Here is an 18,000-nt window from a genome sequence, read left to right on the forward strand (position 1 = left end):
GGTCACACCAAGAGGAAAAAAAGGAAGTGGTCACAAAGAAGAGGACCGAAAAACTTTTCCAGACAATTAAAAAGCTTTGATAATCAAAGGAATGAGCTACTGAACATTCAGTGTCATGTGCAGCCAGCAGACATTGTTCTGTTGCAGGCATCGCGCCAAGAACCAAGTGACGCTTAAGAACTGAAATAGCAGCCAATCAAACATTTGCTGTTGCAACATTAAAGCTTCATAGCAAAGCTACTTAGCCAACTATCAGGAACATGTTGTGCAGTCCTTATTTGCTACTTTTCATGTTTAATAAATTGTCCTTGTTTAGGTTCACAGTAGACTCACAGCTTTGGAAGAGAAAAGGAGGCACACAGATATGTGATAATCATGGCTACTTGTTTTACTTCTCAAAGTTAGCAGTCAGTTAAATGTACATTATCAAAAAAGGCCCACTTCTTCACTTCTCCATCTCCAGATAACATACAAAAAAAGGACAAACAAGGACATTATAAAGCTGCACATTTGTACCATATACAATAATAAAATACGCAATGCTACATTAAGTGGTTAAAAATACAAAGGGGAAAAGTATATTGATTTTTTAAAAACATCTTTAAAGAATATACAATGTTATTTTTCTTAACTAGCCAAGAATTTTAGTAGAAAGTGCATTCTATATAACAAAGAAAGGAGGAGGAGAATCTTTCAGCAAACTGAAAGACAAAACTGAACAACAAAAATATATAACAGAAGAATGTATTTCAGACACGGCTAGGAGGGGCTAGTGTAATGTCGCCAAAGCAGGACAAACCGCTTTCAATTTTAGAGGTCCATTTGGGAACAAGAGTGTATTACTGTCAAATAACAGGAAATGAAATGTATGCGCACACTTAAAGACATGTCCTTCATTTGCAATGGTAACTTCTCACTAACCGCCTCCACGCAGGACTTTCCTCCTTTCCTTGCCTAAAAACATCCACTCAAAATGATCACCTCCACCCTTTCTCATGCAGCCACAACTGCACTCGGTTCCACAATGCATTGTCAGTCCCTCCCTTCCCTGCGCCTCACCCACGCAGCAGTAAAGTGCAGAGAATACACACAAATGAAAAGGCTTAAAAAAAGAAAAAAGACAAAGATCCGTGCTGCATAAGTGCTCTAGCACAGCAGTGAACCCGAGGGGACATCGTGATAATATGCAAATAATGCAGCCGTATTCAGACCCACAGAAATGGCAGGATAATTGCAGGTCTCAAATCCAAAAATGGGACATTCCAAACTCCGGAGCATCACTGTACCGTTAGAGTGGTACAAAGAGGATTATGTTAAATGTACTGCTATTTTCCATCTCAGGTCATGTGTTAGGGCAAACTGTTTAAAAGCAGCATTTGGTAGGAGAGCACACACACACACACACACATATCTCATAGGCCTCAGACTGGGTGAAGGGCTAACGACCACGCATCTCAAATTCATGCCAAATATTTCCAGCCATTTATGCTTATTTTTTGAAACATAACATTCTCACCATCGGCTATCACATGACTTAATGTATGCTGATCACATGAATGCTTATCTATACAAGAATTCAATAGAAATGGTATGAGCACTGCTGTGTATCCTGACATGTCCTATCATGTGCTAACAGTATGTCCACTGCAGAACAGCCCGATAGCTTCAAACTCAGCTAATTAGAAAAACAAAAAAACAATATATCAATGACTTATCAGCCATCATTCTGAGTAGGCAACATTCAACAGGTTTAGACACGCGTTTGCCTGTGTGGATCAAAGTATATCAGTAAGAGGAAAATAACTTTACATTACAACACACCCCACACCAAACCGTGGAATATAGGCTGAGAGGAATCTGCATAATTGCCTGTTAAGAACTGTGATGAAAAAAGGTCCCAGGTGTTTATACTGTTTGTGTGTCAAAAGACCTTTCACATGGTAACCCGTATCATTTCGACAGCAGCGGAGGGAAGTGGGGTAAATCCTGATGGGGCCACGTGTCTGGCCCCTCACAGTGGCAGTATTTGACAGTCATCCGTTATCTAAAAGCATCTGTTGACCAACAGAGCTCAGAGCTGAGGTGTCACTGAACACAGCAAGTTTATCAGTGACCAAACTATGGTCTTTGTGTTTTGGATGTGTGCTTGAGTAAGTGTGAGGGTGCGTGTCCTGCATAAATTGAGTTTCTCAATCACAAAATAACCAGTCAAACCTCAAATATGTTATATAAAAGCAGGGCTGACACAATACATGGTTATTTTGTAATATGACACACTTCTCAAAATCAAACGGGAAAGCAAAATTAAGAAACATTGTGTATATAGGAATGGAAAGCACCATTTAACCATGATGTGAGTCTCAGTCTTAGTCAACATTTAACAAAAATCTAAACCTCTTTTCCACTGTCCCCTAAAAAAAGTCTTCCCCACTTCTAACTGTAACCTATGGCACTGCGTGTTGCACTACTGCTGAGGCCCCTCTGACAGAAAGCCTTAGGACAGAGAGACTCGGGTAGAGCAACATTCAATCATTTCTGTGGGGTGAGGCTCTCATTTAACTATGAGAAGAGGTTTAGTATTGCTATGGGGAGGAAGGGCGCAGACAGTCAATGTGCGACCATAAGTCAACTTGACAAAAAGAGAAAAGTTCGATGACACTGACCCTTGTTGATCCAGTAATACATACATACGTTGACCTCTATCAGCAGCTTCTGATAAAAAGGAGATACTTTACACCCATCGTGGTACAGATTAGAGAACTCGCACAGAAATCATAGATTTCCTAAAACATGTTCAAGAACAAGGTTCTGTTGTGAAATATTTGTCAGTTGACCGGGTTCTTTAAGTAGATGAGGTACTTAAATCAAACGTGGAGCGAGTGTGTGTGCATGTTTGAATATTGACTTATTTAAACCCGTTTGCGAGGAGCACCCTTTCATCAGGGGGCTAGCAACTGAGAGACTGAGGCAGGACGCAGAGAAGCGGAGGAACAAGGCGTGGTTTGGTGGGGGGCTGCAGAGCTGAAGCACAGTTCAGTGGTGCTGCGGGGCTCCAGGACCCTTGTCAGGGGGAGCCATGTGGTGCAGGTAGCTGCTGTCTTCATGCCCACAGTGGTTCAAGGGCTCACTCTTAAAAAGGGCCGGGGGTGGGGGCAGGTGGGAGACTGGGGGCACGGCCAAATGGTGGTGGGGGTGAGGCGGGACATGTTGGGGTGTGTTTGAGAGGTGTTGCTGGGTTGTCGGAGGGTGAGGATGTTGGTGAGAGGGGTTTGAGTGGAGCTCTACGTGGGAGAACGTGTGTCCCAAAGGGGGTCCTCCTGTCGGGTTGAGGCCCAGGGGTGCTGAGGTGGTGGCCGGGGGGGCAGCCGAGGGACTGGGACCAGAGATGGAGGAAGAGAAGGTGTTGGTGAAGATGCGGACAGGTATGGGTGGGCCGCTGGTCTGCAGGACCACGGGGCTGGTGACCCGGAAACACTTCTCTTTGTGAGCTTTGAGCATGTTGGAGAAGCGGAAGCGCTGGCCGCACACCTCGCAGGGGTACGGCTTCTCCCCCGTGTGGGTGCGGCGGTGGCGCTTCATGTTGGGCCGGCTGGTGAAGCTCTTCCCACAGATCTCACAAATGAAAGGCTTCTCTCCTGCACAGATTGAGAGGACAAAAGACAGATGTGTGAGAAAGACAGAGAGTAGGAATCGATTAACAGATTAGAACTACAAAGAGAAAGAATGACACATCAGAGACAAACCGCTTTGTTATCAAATGCGATGGTTACCGAATAAAAAATGAATTAACTCACTCCAAAAAACAAAGTGATTATTTGTTGCCTTGAAATGTTTCTTTCTAAAAAGAGCGACAGTTTTCTTTAAAAATGGTTAATAACTTGGCATCTTGAATTGAGGGTCTTTGCCATCTACCCACCCACTCTGCAGGAAGCTATTACAATTCACACTTTGAGGAGCGTAGATGTTAAGTGGATAACAGCAGCTATGTTGGATTGCTGTTCTCATTAACCTCCCTCCATACTGAATTTGCCTGCTACCACCCACACAGCCATCTATTAACAGGCTGCTGAAGGGCTCTCTAAAAGCCTTTTCTCTACTGGCACGTGTAAAGCTCCTCCAATCAAACTGAACATCAAAAGGTGACAGCTAATGTGCTAGTCTTCTGTAACTGCTAAATTATGCTCACAAGAAATCATGAAAAATCTGCGTGCAGCGAACCAAACTTTGGAAGTTTGTTTAACATGTGTGCCGCGTATTACAGGGCATGGCTGGGTGTGTCTCCTGCTGCAGGCTAAATTGGATGGTGGAGGCAGGGAGAGGAGAGGGCATCGTAATTACACCTCACAAATAGAACCGTGAGGGCCAACGCAGAGCAGTGTGTCCGCCCACGACAGGCATGGTTGAGGGGGGGAAAAACAGTGCAAGACAAACAGGCTGAACTGCTCAGTTTGGTCTTAGAAATTGCAGTGCAGCAGGGACAGAAAACCAGAGGGATGTAATACAGCATGTGTCTGGGTATTCATTATAAGCCCCAATATATGCAAGGCGGTTCTTTGATGTATACAAAAATCCCTCTCATTACAAAAACTGGGCGAAGTCTCCCGGCTCTCACCGCTAAAATGTTCATCTTGGAAACATCCCATGTCTTTCCTTTTTTAGAAAGTATGTATGGTAACTGGCTGGCTGGCTGGCTGGCTGGCTGACTGTGTAAACCCAGGAACATTGTTGTTCTTTAGCAACGTTTTTTAAAATCTTTAAACAGTTTAGACTTTTAAATTGTCTGTATTTTGGATTTGAAAAAGTCATAATAGAAATGTAACCCCCGATAGAAGAATAAGTCATACAAGTTTCAAAAGCTATGGAAACAACAGTTCATCTTTGCGTTCTAGTTAATTAACTGTTGCACGACTGTGTGATATATTTAGATAGCGTCGATGCTGGGAAGGAGGGAAGACTGATGCCGGTTGGGCGAGAGGTTGCCGTTTAACCAGTAGGTAATTCAAGCACTTTCTGTTTGAACGCTCCTTTTTTAGATTGGAAAGTTGGCTGCATAACTTTGAGTGTTTATAACATTACAAAAAAGTACATTTCCAATTCTGTAATGGTGACAGCCAGGGCTTGCTTATACAGGAGAATCCATCCTTGTAGTTTCTGGGTCATTGGAAACTAAACCCTCTGGAACAGTTACTTCTTAATTGGGGGTAACGGTAGCATAGGAAGTAAACTTCTTAAAAAAGGTGTACAAAGGTTATGTTCATAGTTTACAAAAAAGCCTTTTGCCTGGCTTTAAAACTCGAAGTAGGTTCCTGTCAAAACTCTGGTCAAGTTATCTCCCTTTAAACAGTTCCTGTGTGAAAAAGGGGCCACAAAAATGGACCCTATGATTATTGGCATAATGGTTCTGAGACGAGCGGTGTACAATTTCTCACCTGTGTGTGTTTTCATGTGCTCATCAAAATACTGTTTCATGTTGAAGTCTTTGCCGCACCACTGGCACATGAACTGCTTGTGTCCGATGTGAATGCTCATGTGGGAGCGTAGCTGGTACTTGTACTGGAACCGCTCGTCACAGTTCTGCAGCAGAGACAACAGAAGCATTCAGATAACACCACGTCAGCGGACAGGAACACACTCAAAAACACTCACACATACCTGTAGACACATCAATAACTAACCTGAACTGGGTAAACACCCTTCACATAAACATCGTACTACATTTTCTAACTTGTTGAGACCATTTAGTCTGGTTAGAAAAGAAAGGACCACTTATAATCGGTCACACCAAAAACAAAATAGCTCCTCTATCGTTTATTCCAGGGGTCTGCCACCTTTAACTTTAACAAGAGCAATTTCTTGTGTGGAGCCGCAAAACCTATTTGACAACAACGCTTACAAAGTTATATATATGATATAGTTGTATAAATAGAAAAACAATTGTTTGTTGCATTTATACAAATTAAAGAATGACATAAAAGAAAACTGTTTCGTCATTAGTATTTCTGTTTTTGACAGACACAACAAAAGAAAACACTAAACTCTTTGGTAAATAAAAAAGACCTATTTTGAATCCTTCCCATATGTGGAATATAAATCAAATAAAAGTAGCTGACAAACCTGTAGCCTTATAGGGTAAGAAGAGTAAACATACAAAATAGGCCTGTTTCAGAGTATGCTGGATCTTTAAGTTTTCAAAGACATATGTCTACAATTTCACATCTATTTTTGAAGTCCAAAAATAGATGCTCTGATATTGTAATTTGTATTCAGTGTCACAGTATCACCTAACAGTATGCAGCCTAACAGGGGTCTAGCAGCTCCCATATGGAACCCCAGCTTAAGACCATAATGAAGAATGGCCTATACATTTCATACAGCCTGATAAGTATGTTACAGCAGAAGATGATTTCTAACATTCAGTTACAGCAGAAGATGATTTCTAACATTCAGTTACAGCAGAAGATGATTTCTAACATTCAGTTACAGCAGCTCCACCCATACACACATGTTCCCTGTGTACTGTATGTTCAAGTGGTTAGACATTAAAGGCGGGGGGGGGGGGAGTAAACTGGCCCCTGTAGACATCCTATGAAACCACGACTAATGACAGGAATAGGAAATCTACTGCCCTTGAGACACAATGTGACTAAATGCATCCATAAGAGAAATAGCTTCAAAACACAGAACACTTAGTTCCACATTTATCTTTTGCTCCAGTTAATTGGTGAACAAGGCATGTCATATTTGACTCGTTTAGTCGTCTCTGAATAAATTGAGATGATATGACTGTTGGGGAAATATTTTCCAAGGCCCATAATTTTGATCCAGTTTATCAGTTCAAACTGTCCTGACTGAGCACACGCACCTCGTAACCTTGGCTGCTGTGCTCTCAGTGTTCTGTCTCCCTGTTCCTGCCTGTTGACGTCAGCTGATAGAGGTGTTATGATTCTATCTTGTTATGCAGCATGTTGATGATGCTCTCGGAACTAGCATAAATACATGGGTCTGGGGTAGAGTTCTTCAGAATTGACGTGGCAACTCTACCGTGCAGTCAGATCGTGGCTGCTGTGACTTGTGATGTGAATTCTCCGGCCGAAGCTCCAAATAAACCATCAGTGTTTGACATCAAAGCTCCTGCTCTTCCCGTGTCTCTTTCCTGAGTCGGTGACTCCCACTGCATTGCTACACAGAAGTTTCCCTTACAATGACCATCCGATGAAAGTTCAAATGACTTGCTCTGAAAGACACACTTGACTTGATGTCATTTAGGTCTGTCTGTGTTAATGAAAAGCAGCACTTAATGCATACCACCAGTGAACTTTATACAGGTTCCGATATTTGTTCAAGCAGGAGACTGAATTGTGACATGATTGCGAGGAAGAACATTTATTATTAAACTGTGGAATTTAGGCTGCTTTAGAAAAACCGTATTGTCCATGCCCGGCGCCGTGGGAGGGCCAGGCCCTCCCATTTGACATTCTTGCCCTCCCCCAATAAACATGATTTTTATTATATATACAAATAAAAAAATATATTTACAAATTTTTTTTTGTTATAAATAAACTGTGAACTTTTATGCTACGATGTATGTGATGTCAGATAGTAACTAAAACAAAAAAAATCGCAGGCTACGTCAAATAAATTCATGTGTCTGTTGTGATTTGTGATTCGTCCACATTTAGACAAATCACAGCGTCACACTCTGCTGCCTATTCTGGATTTGTTTATTGTGCATTCTGTAGACTCCCATTTCTGTTTGAATTACACAATGTACATCAGAAATTGGCTCAAAAGGTCTAAGGATTTATTAAAATGAAATAGCGATGAAAGAACTGCAGCCGATGCAGCTGCTGGCGACCCTGCACCTGCCGTTGCAGCAGCACGCCTTAATGTCACAAGCTTGACCTCGGCAAACCCCGGGGCTGAGTTAGCGAGCCCAAGCCTTGACTCATCAAGGCGGCCGCCACCAACGCTGTCCTCCGAGGCACAGCTCCTTGTGCCCCTACCGTCACCACCTGCGTTGCCACACCCTGTACCACACCCACCAGCATCCTCCTCCTGCTCCGTGCCGGTGCCTCCACTACAGATGCTACCTTGCAGCACATCAACAGGTACTATTGGGCCAGCAAGCGCTCAAAGACCAACAGCCCCAGATGATCTTGGGGTTAATAAACCCAACCAGGTGAAACTGGATCGTAATCAGGGAGATTGTTTTCAGGAAAGAAGCGCACTTTTGCCGCTGCATGGTACAACAACAGACCATGGCTTGAAGATTTGTTAAAAGCAGACGCAGCCTTTTGTTTCCCCTGTAGACAGTTTAAAGTGAATACGTCTTCACCTGATGCGGCTTTTACTGTCAAAGGTTTTTGCGACTGGAAACACGCATTAGACTGATAAAGGACTGCTAAGACATGCCGCATCAAAAGAACACATTTCATGTGAGAGTTTGTGGAGAGATAGAGAGATACGCGAGGAAACAAATAAGGAAATGAGTACTTTGGTGCAGATCAGCTGCACGGAGCAGTTATTATGTGTCAGCTGTCGTTGATATAGCTTTTTTAGCTGTCAACCAACTCCCTCTCAGAGGTGACTACGATTCACTCCACAGTATGTCCGACTCAGGCAGTGGGCTCTTCCTGTCGCTGTTTGAGTATACGCTGCAGTACAAAGATGCAGAGTTGGCCAAAATAATGGACAGCATTCCCCACACAGCAACACACACCTCTCACGACATGCACAATGCCATAATAGAACTAACAGCAGCTCATCGTCTCCGTCTCTACTATTTCTCTCCGAGTGCAGCGATGAGGAAGCTGCCATCCGTAACCAGTGTGCCTTGCTCGTGATTTACCAGTGTTTGTGCTGCCACGCACACAATGTTTCAAAAGTGATTTCTATGTTGCCCTTTATTTGTGTATTTGCGATAAGTGTGCATCTTTGCGCAATGCTGTTGGCCTCGCTGTTTGATATATATATTGTGCCGCAGGCCCGCAGCACGTGACAGGGTTGTGTGCCCTCCCATGAAAATCATATGCCCTCCCTTTAGATTTGTTCTGGCGCCGGGTCTGGTATTGTCTGCTTGTACATTTTGAAGGTAAACATGTATCTTCTGTCATGTGAATGACAGTTCAACTGGAAACACATATTTCAACAGCATGTGAAAGGATGACAGAAAGATTAGACAAGACAAGCGAGCCCCGTTGGGCTCCAAGAGCATATTTTTGAAGAAAGAAAACATGTTATTGATCACGAGGGACAATTTGCATACATATATTTTGTCTGCCTTAGGTTTAATAGATACGATCATGGTAAGCTCATCACAAATGGTTACTCTGACACAAGATGAATTGCAAGTAGATCTGATTCACGTTAATAAAGGATGTCTGAATAGGGCCACATGTTTCTTACCTCACAACGGAAGGGCTTTTCTCCAGAATGCTGGAGTGAGTGAACTTTTAAAGACATGCTGCGTTTGAACGACTTCCCACACGTCTCACAGGTGAATGGCATGTCCTTAGTGTGAGCTGGGATCGGAGAAGAGATGGATGAAAACGGGGAAGAGAGACGAAAAGAATACTGAGACAAGTGCAAACCACTGATCAGGTAATATATCAACATTTTCAATTTGAAAGCCTCGATGAATAAAGAACACTTCTACATTATTTAATTAAAGAAAGTGTATCTGATGATTTTAAATAAGAAATGTTACATACATTTGAATGCTGTGGTTCAAACCAACTGATCTGAGTCCCCTGGCGGCTCACACCTCCCTAGAATGCCATATAATGGGGGTGCAGCACAATAGGGACTGAATAAAGGCCTTTACTTACCAACCATGTGCTTACGGACGTGAGCCATAGTGTAGAACTTCTTCTCACAGATCTCACAGGAGAACTTTTTTTCTGCATAGCCGTGCACAATCTTTATGTGCTCATGCAGTGACCACAGCTTCTTAAAAGACTTGTTGCAGGAGACACACTAAAAAGACACAATAAAGTAGAAAAAACATCAAAATGTGCTTGCTGATAAACATCATGAGCACCAAAACCTGCAGCTGTCAAGTGTTCTTATTGGCCCAAACGGTTTCATTATACTCTAGCTCCCTCTGCTGGGGAAATCACAGCAGCCTTATGTTCTGAAAACCCTCTAAAGCAGGGGTGTCAAACTCAATTTCATCGTGGGCCACATTTGAATGATGGTTGCTCTCAAAGGGCCGGTGGTAACTTTAAGACTATATAAATATACATAGATAAATATATATCAAATAATGTATTATTTTACAATATTTCCTCTGCATTGGATTATTATCAGATAGGGTAATCACTTAATTAACTACGTCTGAAAGCAGAAGTCTCGGGCAAATAATTGCAAGTTTCTTCAGTGCGCATCTCAAAAAATGAGATGCATTGTGGGACATGTAGTTTATGGGCAACGTGATCCTGTAAAGCAGCACTTAACCTTATAATAAACTTAGTATACTCTTTGCAAGTTCTTGTGGGCCACATCAAATTAAGTGGCGGGCCGGATTTGGCCCCCGGGCCTTGAGTTTGACACCCCTGTTCTAAAGAGATGAAATAGCTTAGATGTCATTGGGGAAGAAAATCAAAGGTTAATGGGTTTCATTAGTGATTATACGGCTTGTAGATGACGTCATTCCGGATTCAATTGTATAAATTAAAACTTTGAACTATTCTCTCCACTTAGACATGTTCTGTTCTGTGAAACTGATTTACTATGGTTGTGACAAGACACTGATAAACAAAGCAAGACTTCAATTCAAAGTAAATTGCTTTAAGTATAAAACAATTCTGAATCTGTATCAGCTCTGAACATTTATCTCATTTTAAAACTTCCTCAATTCTTGGTTATCTGGTCTTACATAAAGACTGACAGACATTGCTCTTCAGGCCATGCCTCGGCTTTGGCTCTGTGTTACAGGCAGTCATTTTTCTGACTGCCTGGCCCACTGCAGAGAAACATCCCCACGACCATAGAAACACACCAACACCAAGAGCTAAATGTTTGTCTGATCATATCAACAAGACCCACACTATCTCTCTCTACCTTCTGGCAAAACACTTTTCCCCCTTCCTCTCCTTTCTGCTACATCCCATAAAACAGTTGTGTGTGCGCCGTCTCATCTCATTCATGGACCCTGGAGCTCTGTTGGCCGCCTCACCAGCACCTCTATTACAGACGTTACGTTTTTTAAGTCAGCCTGTTCCAAGACAGATTTATACTGTGCCAGGATTTTAACGCATTTTAAAAATAAGTTAATATATTTAGATACAGATGTATTGAACATTTTGATGGACACTGTCTTATTGTCATATTTGCCTAATAAAGAAAGTTGAAGAGTGTTGACTCCTAGACAGGAAAAGCACATACATTTTTTTTTTGCAATAATAAATGCTAGTATTTTCACACCATTAAGTTAAATGAATTATAAGAACACTTGTACATTCCCATCTTGACATGGTTTAAAAAGAAGAAGTGTTCCAAACTAACTTCAGGTGCAAATTAATTTAAGCAAAACAGGGAGCTAAATTAGGCTCCTCACAATAACCACGAGTCCCTTGGGGGTTAACCTGCTGAATCACCTAAAACCATATTGAACCCTCTTTAAACACTTCAATGACAGCATATGACAAACATTACTATATGTAATGTTTGCTTTACTTATCACACACACCACAATCTCAATATTACTTTTTTTTTTTATAAAGTATAACAGGAAATACAACAATTGCATTTTCAAATGTTAACTGCAGTGTGCAGAAGAGCGCCATCAAAGCATCCAAAATAAATCTAAAAAGTCAAATTGTTCCGCGCAGCTGCTAAATGTATATTATAGGTACATGAAGATGATTTCAAGAGAACATGGTGAACCCTGGATATGCACTTTTCCATCATTCTAAATAAAATATGAATTTGAAAAAAGAAGGCAGAGATATACATACATAATATTAGAAGGAGGAAGTTTGCTTTACCTGGATGTTCTTCTCACAGTCAGTTTGCTGGTGTAAGGCCAGCTCACTCTCCAGGACAAACTTTTTGCCACATTTGTCGCAAATCTGCATTCGCCTGTGAGTGACATTCATGTGCTTCTCCAGGTACCAGCGTGTGTTAAACACTCGAGGGCACTTTTCACACGCCAGCATCTCCTTCTCCTGCACTTCAGCTTTCCCTCCCGTTGCCGTGGAACCTGGAGACGACGGGGCCGATCTTGCTGACCTGCGCTTGCTCTTCGGAGAATCCAGGTGCTTCCGCCGGCCCCTGGTGGTCATCCCAGCGGTGGTCATGCTCAGAGCCGTTCTCAGGCTTTTCCTCCGTGGCTGGCTTGGAGCTCCCGTGCTGCTGGAACCACGACGGGCCCGCTTTGCCCTCGTTCTTCTACTCTCAATCTCATGTTCCTCATCGTCTTCCTCCTCTTCTTCATTGAGGCTGTCCTCCTCCTCCTCCTCTTCCTCTTCCTCATCTTCATCGTCGCTGCCGACTCTCTCAGAGACGTCTTCGGTGGTTGCAGTTTTGTTGTCTCCCTTGGATACATGAAGTGTCTGGTTGTTCAGGTTTACCTCGACAATGATCTGCTCCCGCTTGAAGCCCTCATCTTCCCCCTCCTCCTCTTCCTCCTCCTCCTCCTCATCGTCATCTTCAGTGTCGTCAGAGGGGACGTCGTTGCCAGCATGGGATCCCGCCTCCTGCCCTCCTCCTGCCTCTCTGAAATACTGCGGTGAGGTTACATGAGTGGGCAACTGACCAATGTTCTGATCTGCTATCGACGCCTTGGCTGCCATTTTATTGTCCACTAACACAGAATATGGCTTACCTCCGACCTCTCTCTTATAAAGCTTGCTTGTCAGGTCCAGATCTTGGGTAGAGGAGTGAAAATAGGACTGGGACACCGGCGCCCTGCGTCCTTCCTCCTGTGACATCCCGCCAAAGGTAGGTACAGAAAGCTCTTCCTTGAGGTTGTTGCAGGATTTCATGAAGAGGAATTGGGATTGATGGGAGCACAGAGCAATGGAAAAGGTCGACTAGCCTACTTTAAAAAGGAGGGGCAGGGGACGCCACACCAATCCCCCACCCTCCTACGACTGAAGAAACAGGAAGGAGGGGATGAGGCGACAGACAGTTAACCTGATTCAAAAAGAGCATCCATGTTGTTTAAGGTAGGAAATGCAGTCGGAGAGACATACAATCTGTTCTAAGTTTTGTTCCATATGCCTAGAAATCAAACTGCAAAATCAATCGGTGTCTTTGATGCTGAACATTTGAAGGTAAATTCCTCTTGTTAGTATGTAAGACGAAGGCAGATCATGGATTCAGTTTCTCAGAAGGTTGCTGCCCTGCAGGGTGCAGAGCTGGATGCCCGCCATGGCACTGCTGTTAGGACTTCTCTGTATTGCTTGAAGAGCCATTCAGTGCGTTACCTACGAGATAAGACAGAAGAAACATAGATCGATTAAGAACAAAATGCTTTCCATTCTTTTGTGTCTGTGAACTGAAACTACAGCCACATTATCAAATAAATACTAAGTTCCACATTTGCCCACAAATGTTTCAGTTTTGTGTGTAGGAGTAAAAACCACAGCCTTCAGATATGAATGTGAGTAGATTTAAATAACAGAGTAATCTCAACACTTTCCTACTAAATAAAATGCAGAAATGATTTCCTTCTAGAGTTAAAAACCATAATACATAAATAATGTAAAACCTTTTTCATTTAAATAGGATGAGTGCAATACAAACAAATAGAGACTTTGCAAATAATAACACTATTCAAAATGTTCATACAACTTCAGCAATGACCTTGTCTCATTTGTTGCATTTTGTCAGATGCAAAAAAAAAGAAAAACCCAAATCAGTCGTCCACTACTACACAGATTCATTCGCTGTACTACAATCTGGTTCTTATACTAGGCCTTAATAAGTTGTCCCTTTCAAAATGTTACTTGATGATAGGTATGTTTCATATCCCCCTAATTTACATATATTATCTGAGCGTTTCGCAAAGACATTTATTTTTTGGGTTGTTCAATTTTTCTAAGCATTACAATACACACGCACATGAACACACCGCCCATAGACTGTTAGAGAGCATAGTGTAACCGCAGCTCAGGAGCTCGTGTTGCAGATCACACACGTACAACCACAGGAAACTGTATTTCAACTTTTCAATGAAGTGTAAGCAGCACTGCACTTTGGAGCCTGCATTATAAGGACTTTGTTTATGCAGGTTAAAGATGAAAAACACAGCATTAAATCAAAACATTTGTGATTTGATGACATGGTGCTTTGGGGTATGTTTTTAAGTTATGCTAAATCTAAGATGATGTGAAACTGACTGCCGGTTGGTTGACCTGAAACAACCTTACACCCTACTCGTCACCAGAGTGGTTTGTTCACTAAAAAACCTCCCTGAGCAAGAGAGAACAATAATGTCATTTCTTCATCCACCCTCGGTGTAATCCCAAACATGTTATGTTATATTCCCTTTAAAAACAGTCTTCTGTACAAAGAAACCATAAATAGCCATAAGGGGACTTTCTTAATGAAAGATCCCCCAAACCGATTCATAAAGATGACTTTTAGTCAGTTTTAGCCGTCAATTTACAGTCAGTGCCAGAAGAATAAGCAAGAGGGAACTATAAGGGATCAAAAGTGACATAATGAGTGTAGAGCTGAAATATGCAACGACAGCTAAGATGTAAGCTTCATCATTTGGACAGCTATGATCACAATTTGCAAAAAGCATCTTTTGTTTTTCTGGAGCAACATTTGTCACCTAGAAAGTGTTCATTTGTGGTGCCTTACTTTGACTATATTCACCAATACCACGTTATTACTGAGGTTTAAATGCCAACACATATTTGGCTCTTTGTACTCAATCTGAACTTAAATTCGGGTCAAATTCATTATCAGTTTATTGTTATAATCTCTGAACTGAATCTCCTGTTCCTCGTGTCACTTCCCTCATCTCACTAGACTGGAAAGAAATGCAAGGTAGGACAAAGTCAAGCATAAATACATCTAAATGATGTTTACATACAGTATATGTGAATATGTTCCACCACTTCAGCAAGTATAAGGCCATTCATGTAGAATATCCGCACACAGACACACCTGTCTTCCTGTGCATGCTGACTCTGATCCTTTCCGAGAATTGGGCAGGAGCTCAGAGAACATTAAGACCACAAGGGGAGGGAGGGCGAGCTCGGCACTGACAGAGCAACTCACATGGCTGTCTTAGACACAAAGCACATTATCCTGCGCCTGGATGACAGAGGAATATCAATTGCATGAGAACCCATTGCCTGAACCCGACTTAACGTGCAGCTTGTCACTTTCTCTTTTCATTTGAGTTTTTGAATGAAAACGACAGCTCACTTAAGGATTGTATTTAATATGCCACACACAATAAAAGTATCAAAAGTTCAAAATTCTCTGCTTAAAACCGTCCCAAGAGAACCGCACTATTGCAAATAAACAAACACACAGTGTGGTTATGTAACGGATATGGAGTAAAAACCCTTCCACCAGCTTATCATTTTCAATGATGAGTCATTTTGAAGTTTCACTCGCAGCGAAATAATGCAGTCCTTTGATGTGGGAATCAGGTAGAGTGCAGACTTCTCAATATCACTGGTAATTAGTCGACAAAATCACCTTGTCAGATCAGAAGGTTAAACCTAGAGCAATGATGATTATTTGTGACTGCCTTTATGTAGTTTGGACAGCTCTCAAAGAAGAACTTTGCACCCAATTGCAAAAAAGAGAAACGTTTATAAATAACTGTCTCTCCGACAGCCAATTTAAATAATCCAAAGCATAACTAATGCTCAGCAAATCCTGCCCATAAATCAAAGTTTATTCAACAATAACCAATTTATAGCTTTCCTCAATCATGCTTCGGAGACATGAGGCAACCAAAACTAATTTAATATAGGGTAAGCCACAAAGCCAGTCATATGCAGGATAGATGCGTCTGTGGCTTACGATGTGAATGACACATGATGGGAGCTTCACTGAAAAAGGCACTGTATAACATTTTAACCAACATAATTAAACAGTGCTCACTAATGCTTGGCTTGTGACAGTAAAGCAGTTGAGACCTCTGAAGCATTCGAAATGTGTCACATTGACCTCCTATTATGCGGCATTGCTCCTCAAATCCATGCTCCCACTAAAGTCTAGACTTTAATGAGCTTTCCCGTTCGCAGCTTGAGGAGGACCATGAGAAGGTTCACATTCCTCACTCTGTCCAAACTCATAAGACCTTAACCAGCTCACTGTGTGGTGCACTGCAGGGGTGCTCCATGCCTCTGTAAGTATTTGGCCCTGAAGCCCTTAATCAGTTCATAGAGCAGTACCAAGTGTTTTTGTCCTGGTATAACTCAGTGGTATCAAAGTAAAAGTGATGTTGTATTATCTTAGGCCAAGCTATCCCTTTCCAAGTTCTTTATTTTCATCACTGCCCAGAGTCAGGCCTGACAGCAGTCCACTGATATCCACAACTTTGATGTCTCTGTTATAAATAGAGGAAAGATAACATGGGCCCATTCAATGTGGCTCTTTTGATTCAAATGTGTTTTTGTCTGTTAACATGAGACATGAATGAAATGCAAACGGGTGGATAAGGTAAAACAAGCTTACTATTTCTGGCGAACAAGGTTACTAAAAACTGCGAAAAACTACATACATTTGGCAAGTATGACGTAATATAGTGCAGCAGCTACTTTCTGGTTTTATAGCTGAATCTTGCTGAGGGAAATCTTTTAAGCTACAACCCTAGGTGCTAACGTGCGTACGAAGCAAAGAAAGGGTTAAATCAAAAGGCAACACTATACACCGAACAGCAGTAACATTGTGCAGGCCTGGGCAACTTAGGCTACTTAGCTAGCTAGCAATACTCCATAGGTACTAACCTGCACACACATGAAAAGCTAACTTGGCTACATTAGCTCAAGGTGCAGCCATTAGACATTATAGTGCAGGGAAAGGTTACTCCACCTCAACAAGAATCATGTTAATATGCACAAGCTGTACCATCTTATGGCTAGTATTTGCTAACATGCATTAGCTAACAACAGAAACAAGACTTTCACTTTTTTACCACAAACCGCCCAGATTTGGGCTAGTTAGCTAAGAGCTAGCAATAACGTCAGATATTTAGCATTAACGTTACACTTAATTTCGCTGCTGCACTTTGAAGGGGAAAGTATGACAGCTATCGGACCCATATGAAGCTGGATGAAGAAGCGATGTCATGCTTTGTTATCAATGAATCTTTATTGTCGTGCAAGATGAAAAGCAACGCTTTGCTGACAAAACCCGGGCTGCTGTACGCTTCTGACAAACCCACTCAACTCGACACTGTCACCAAGTCAGTGCTAGCCGAGCTGACCGACATTTCTAACCGTAGCTGCGTCCACCAGCGAACTACGTATGTTTTCTCCTAGCAGCTGCCATGCTTGTCATACATGTAAGTGCATACAATTAAGTTATATTGAAACATTTTGTTGTCGGTTTGCTGGCTTACCTCCGTCGAGAGCGACCTCTCTCTTGCGTTCGTGCAATCAGAGTTGCACAGATTCAGGTTTGCACGCGCACTTCTCTCGCTCACTCTCTCTACATTTGCGGATGTGCATTAAGAGAAGCCAATAATCTAATCTTTCTGCAAATGTTTAAGTTATCTGTTGATGTGCACGCTGCGGAGCGGAGGTACCTGCTTACCGGTGTCTTTAGCCCCGCTACGTGGCCCGGCCAAGCTCTCGCGCGTCCCACCGCCGTCCCGCGCTCATCCCAGGCATTCAGGCCGCTGTCTGGGCAGGCGCGCGGCAGCGTGTCTGGGTCTCCCCTCCAAACCAGACAGGGGACGATGCGCGCACACGCGCTGAGCTGAAATCCTCGATTAATGAAATAATGAGAAGACCCTTAGGACTGATTTATCCCCTCAAAGGAGAAATCCTTTGCGAAGTGTCATTCATTTATTCTAATTAT

At 42.4% G+C, this 18,000-nt stretch overlaps 1 protein-coding gene across 2 annotated transcripts; it reads right to left on the reverse strand.

Moving 5' to 3' along the window:
* Positions 1-365: 365 nt before the first annotated feature.
* On the reverse strand, positions 366-17,837 carry znf652 (zinc finger protein 652). 2 transcript variants are annotated; one of them, XM_034220124.1, is made up of 6 exons: positions 17,734-17,837; positions 11,988-13,430; positions 9,828-9,975; positions 9,406-9,521; positions 5,430-5,574; positions 366-3,635 (listed from the first exon to the last, which is right to left on the reverse strand). In XM_034220124.1, the coding sequence occupies exons 2-6, from the start codon at positions 12,984-12,986 to the stop codon at positions 3,034-3,036; spliced, it is 2,010 nt and encodes a 669-aa protein (XP_034076015.1). In that variant the 5' UTR covers positions 12,987-13,430; positions 17,734-17,837; the 3' UTR covers positions 366-3,033. The 2 variants fall into 2 exon arrangements, with proteins under 2 accessions (XP_034076015.1, XP_034076014.1); XM_034220123.1 differs by having other exon boundaries at positions 17,540-17,826.
* Positions 17,838-18,000: the final 163 nt, after the last annotated feature.

This window comes from Gymnodraco acuticeps, unplaced genomic scaffold (genome assembly GCF_902827175.1).
Source record: "Gymnodraco acuticeps unplaced genomic scaffold, fGymAcu1.1, whole genome shotgun sequence".
Lineage (NCBI taxonomy): Eukaryota > Metazoa > Chordata > Actinopteri > Perciformes > Bathydraconidae > Gymnodraco > Gymnodraco acuticeps.

What these genes read in the sequence shown, in the direction of transcription:
- znf652 (XM_034220124.1), bottom strand. Translation starts at nt 12,986, where the DNA reads ATGAAATCCTGCAACAACCTCAAGGAAGAGCTTTCTGTACCTACCTTT. An exon ending in CGTCCGTAAGCACATGGTTG is followed by an intron (nt 9,522 to 9,827) that starts GTAAGTAAAGGC and finishes CTCCGATCCCAG; the next exon opens with CTCACACTAAGGACATGCCA. An exon ending in GCACATGAAAACACACACAG is followed by an intron (nt 3,636 to 5,429) that starts GTGAGAAATTGT and finishes CAATCTGTGCAG; the next exon opens with GAGAGAAGCCTTTCATTTGT.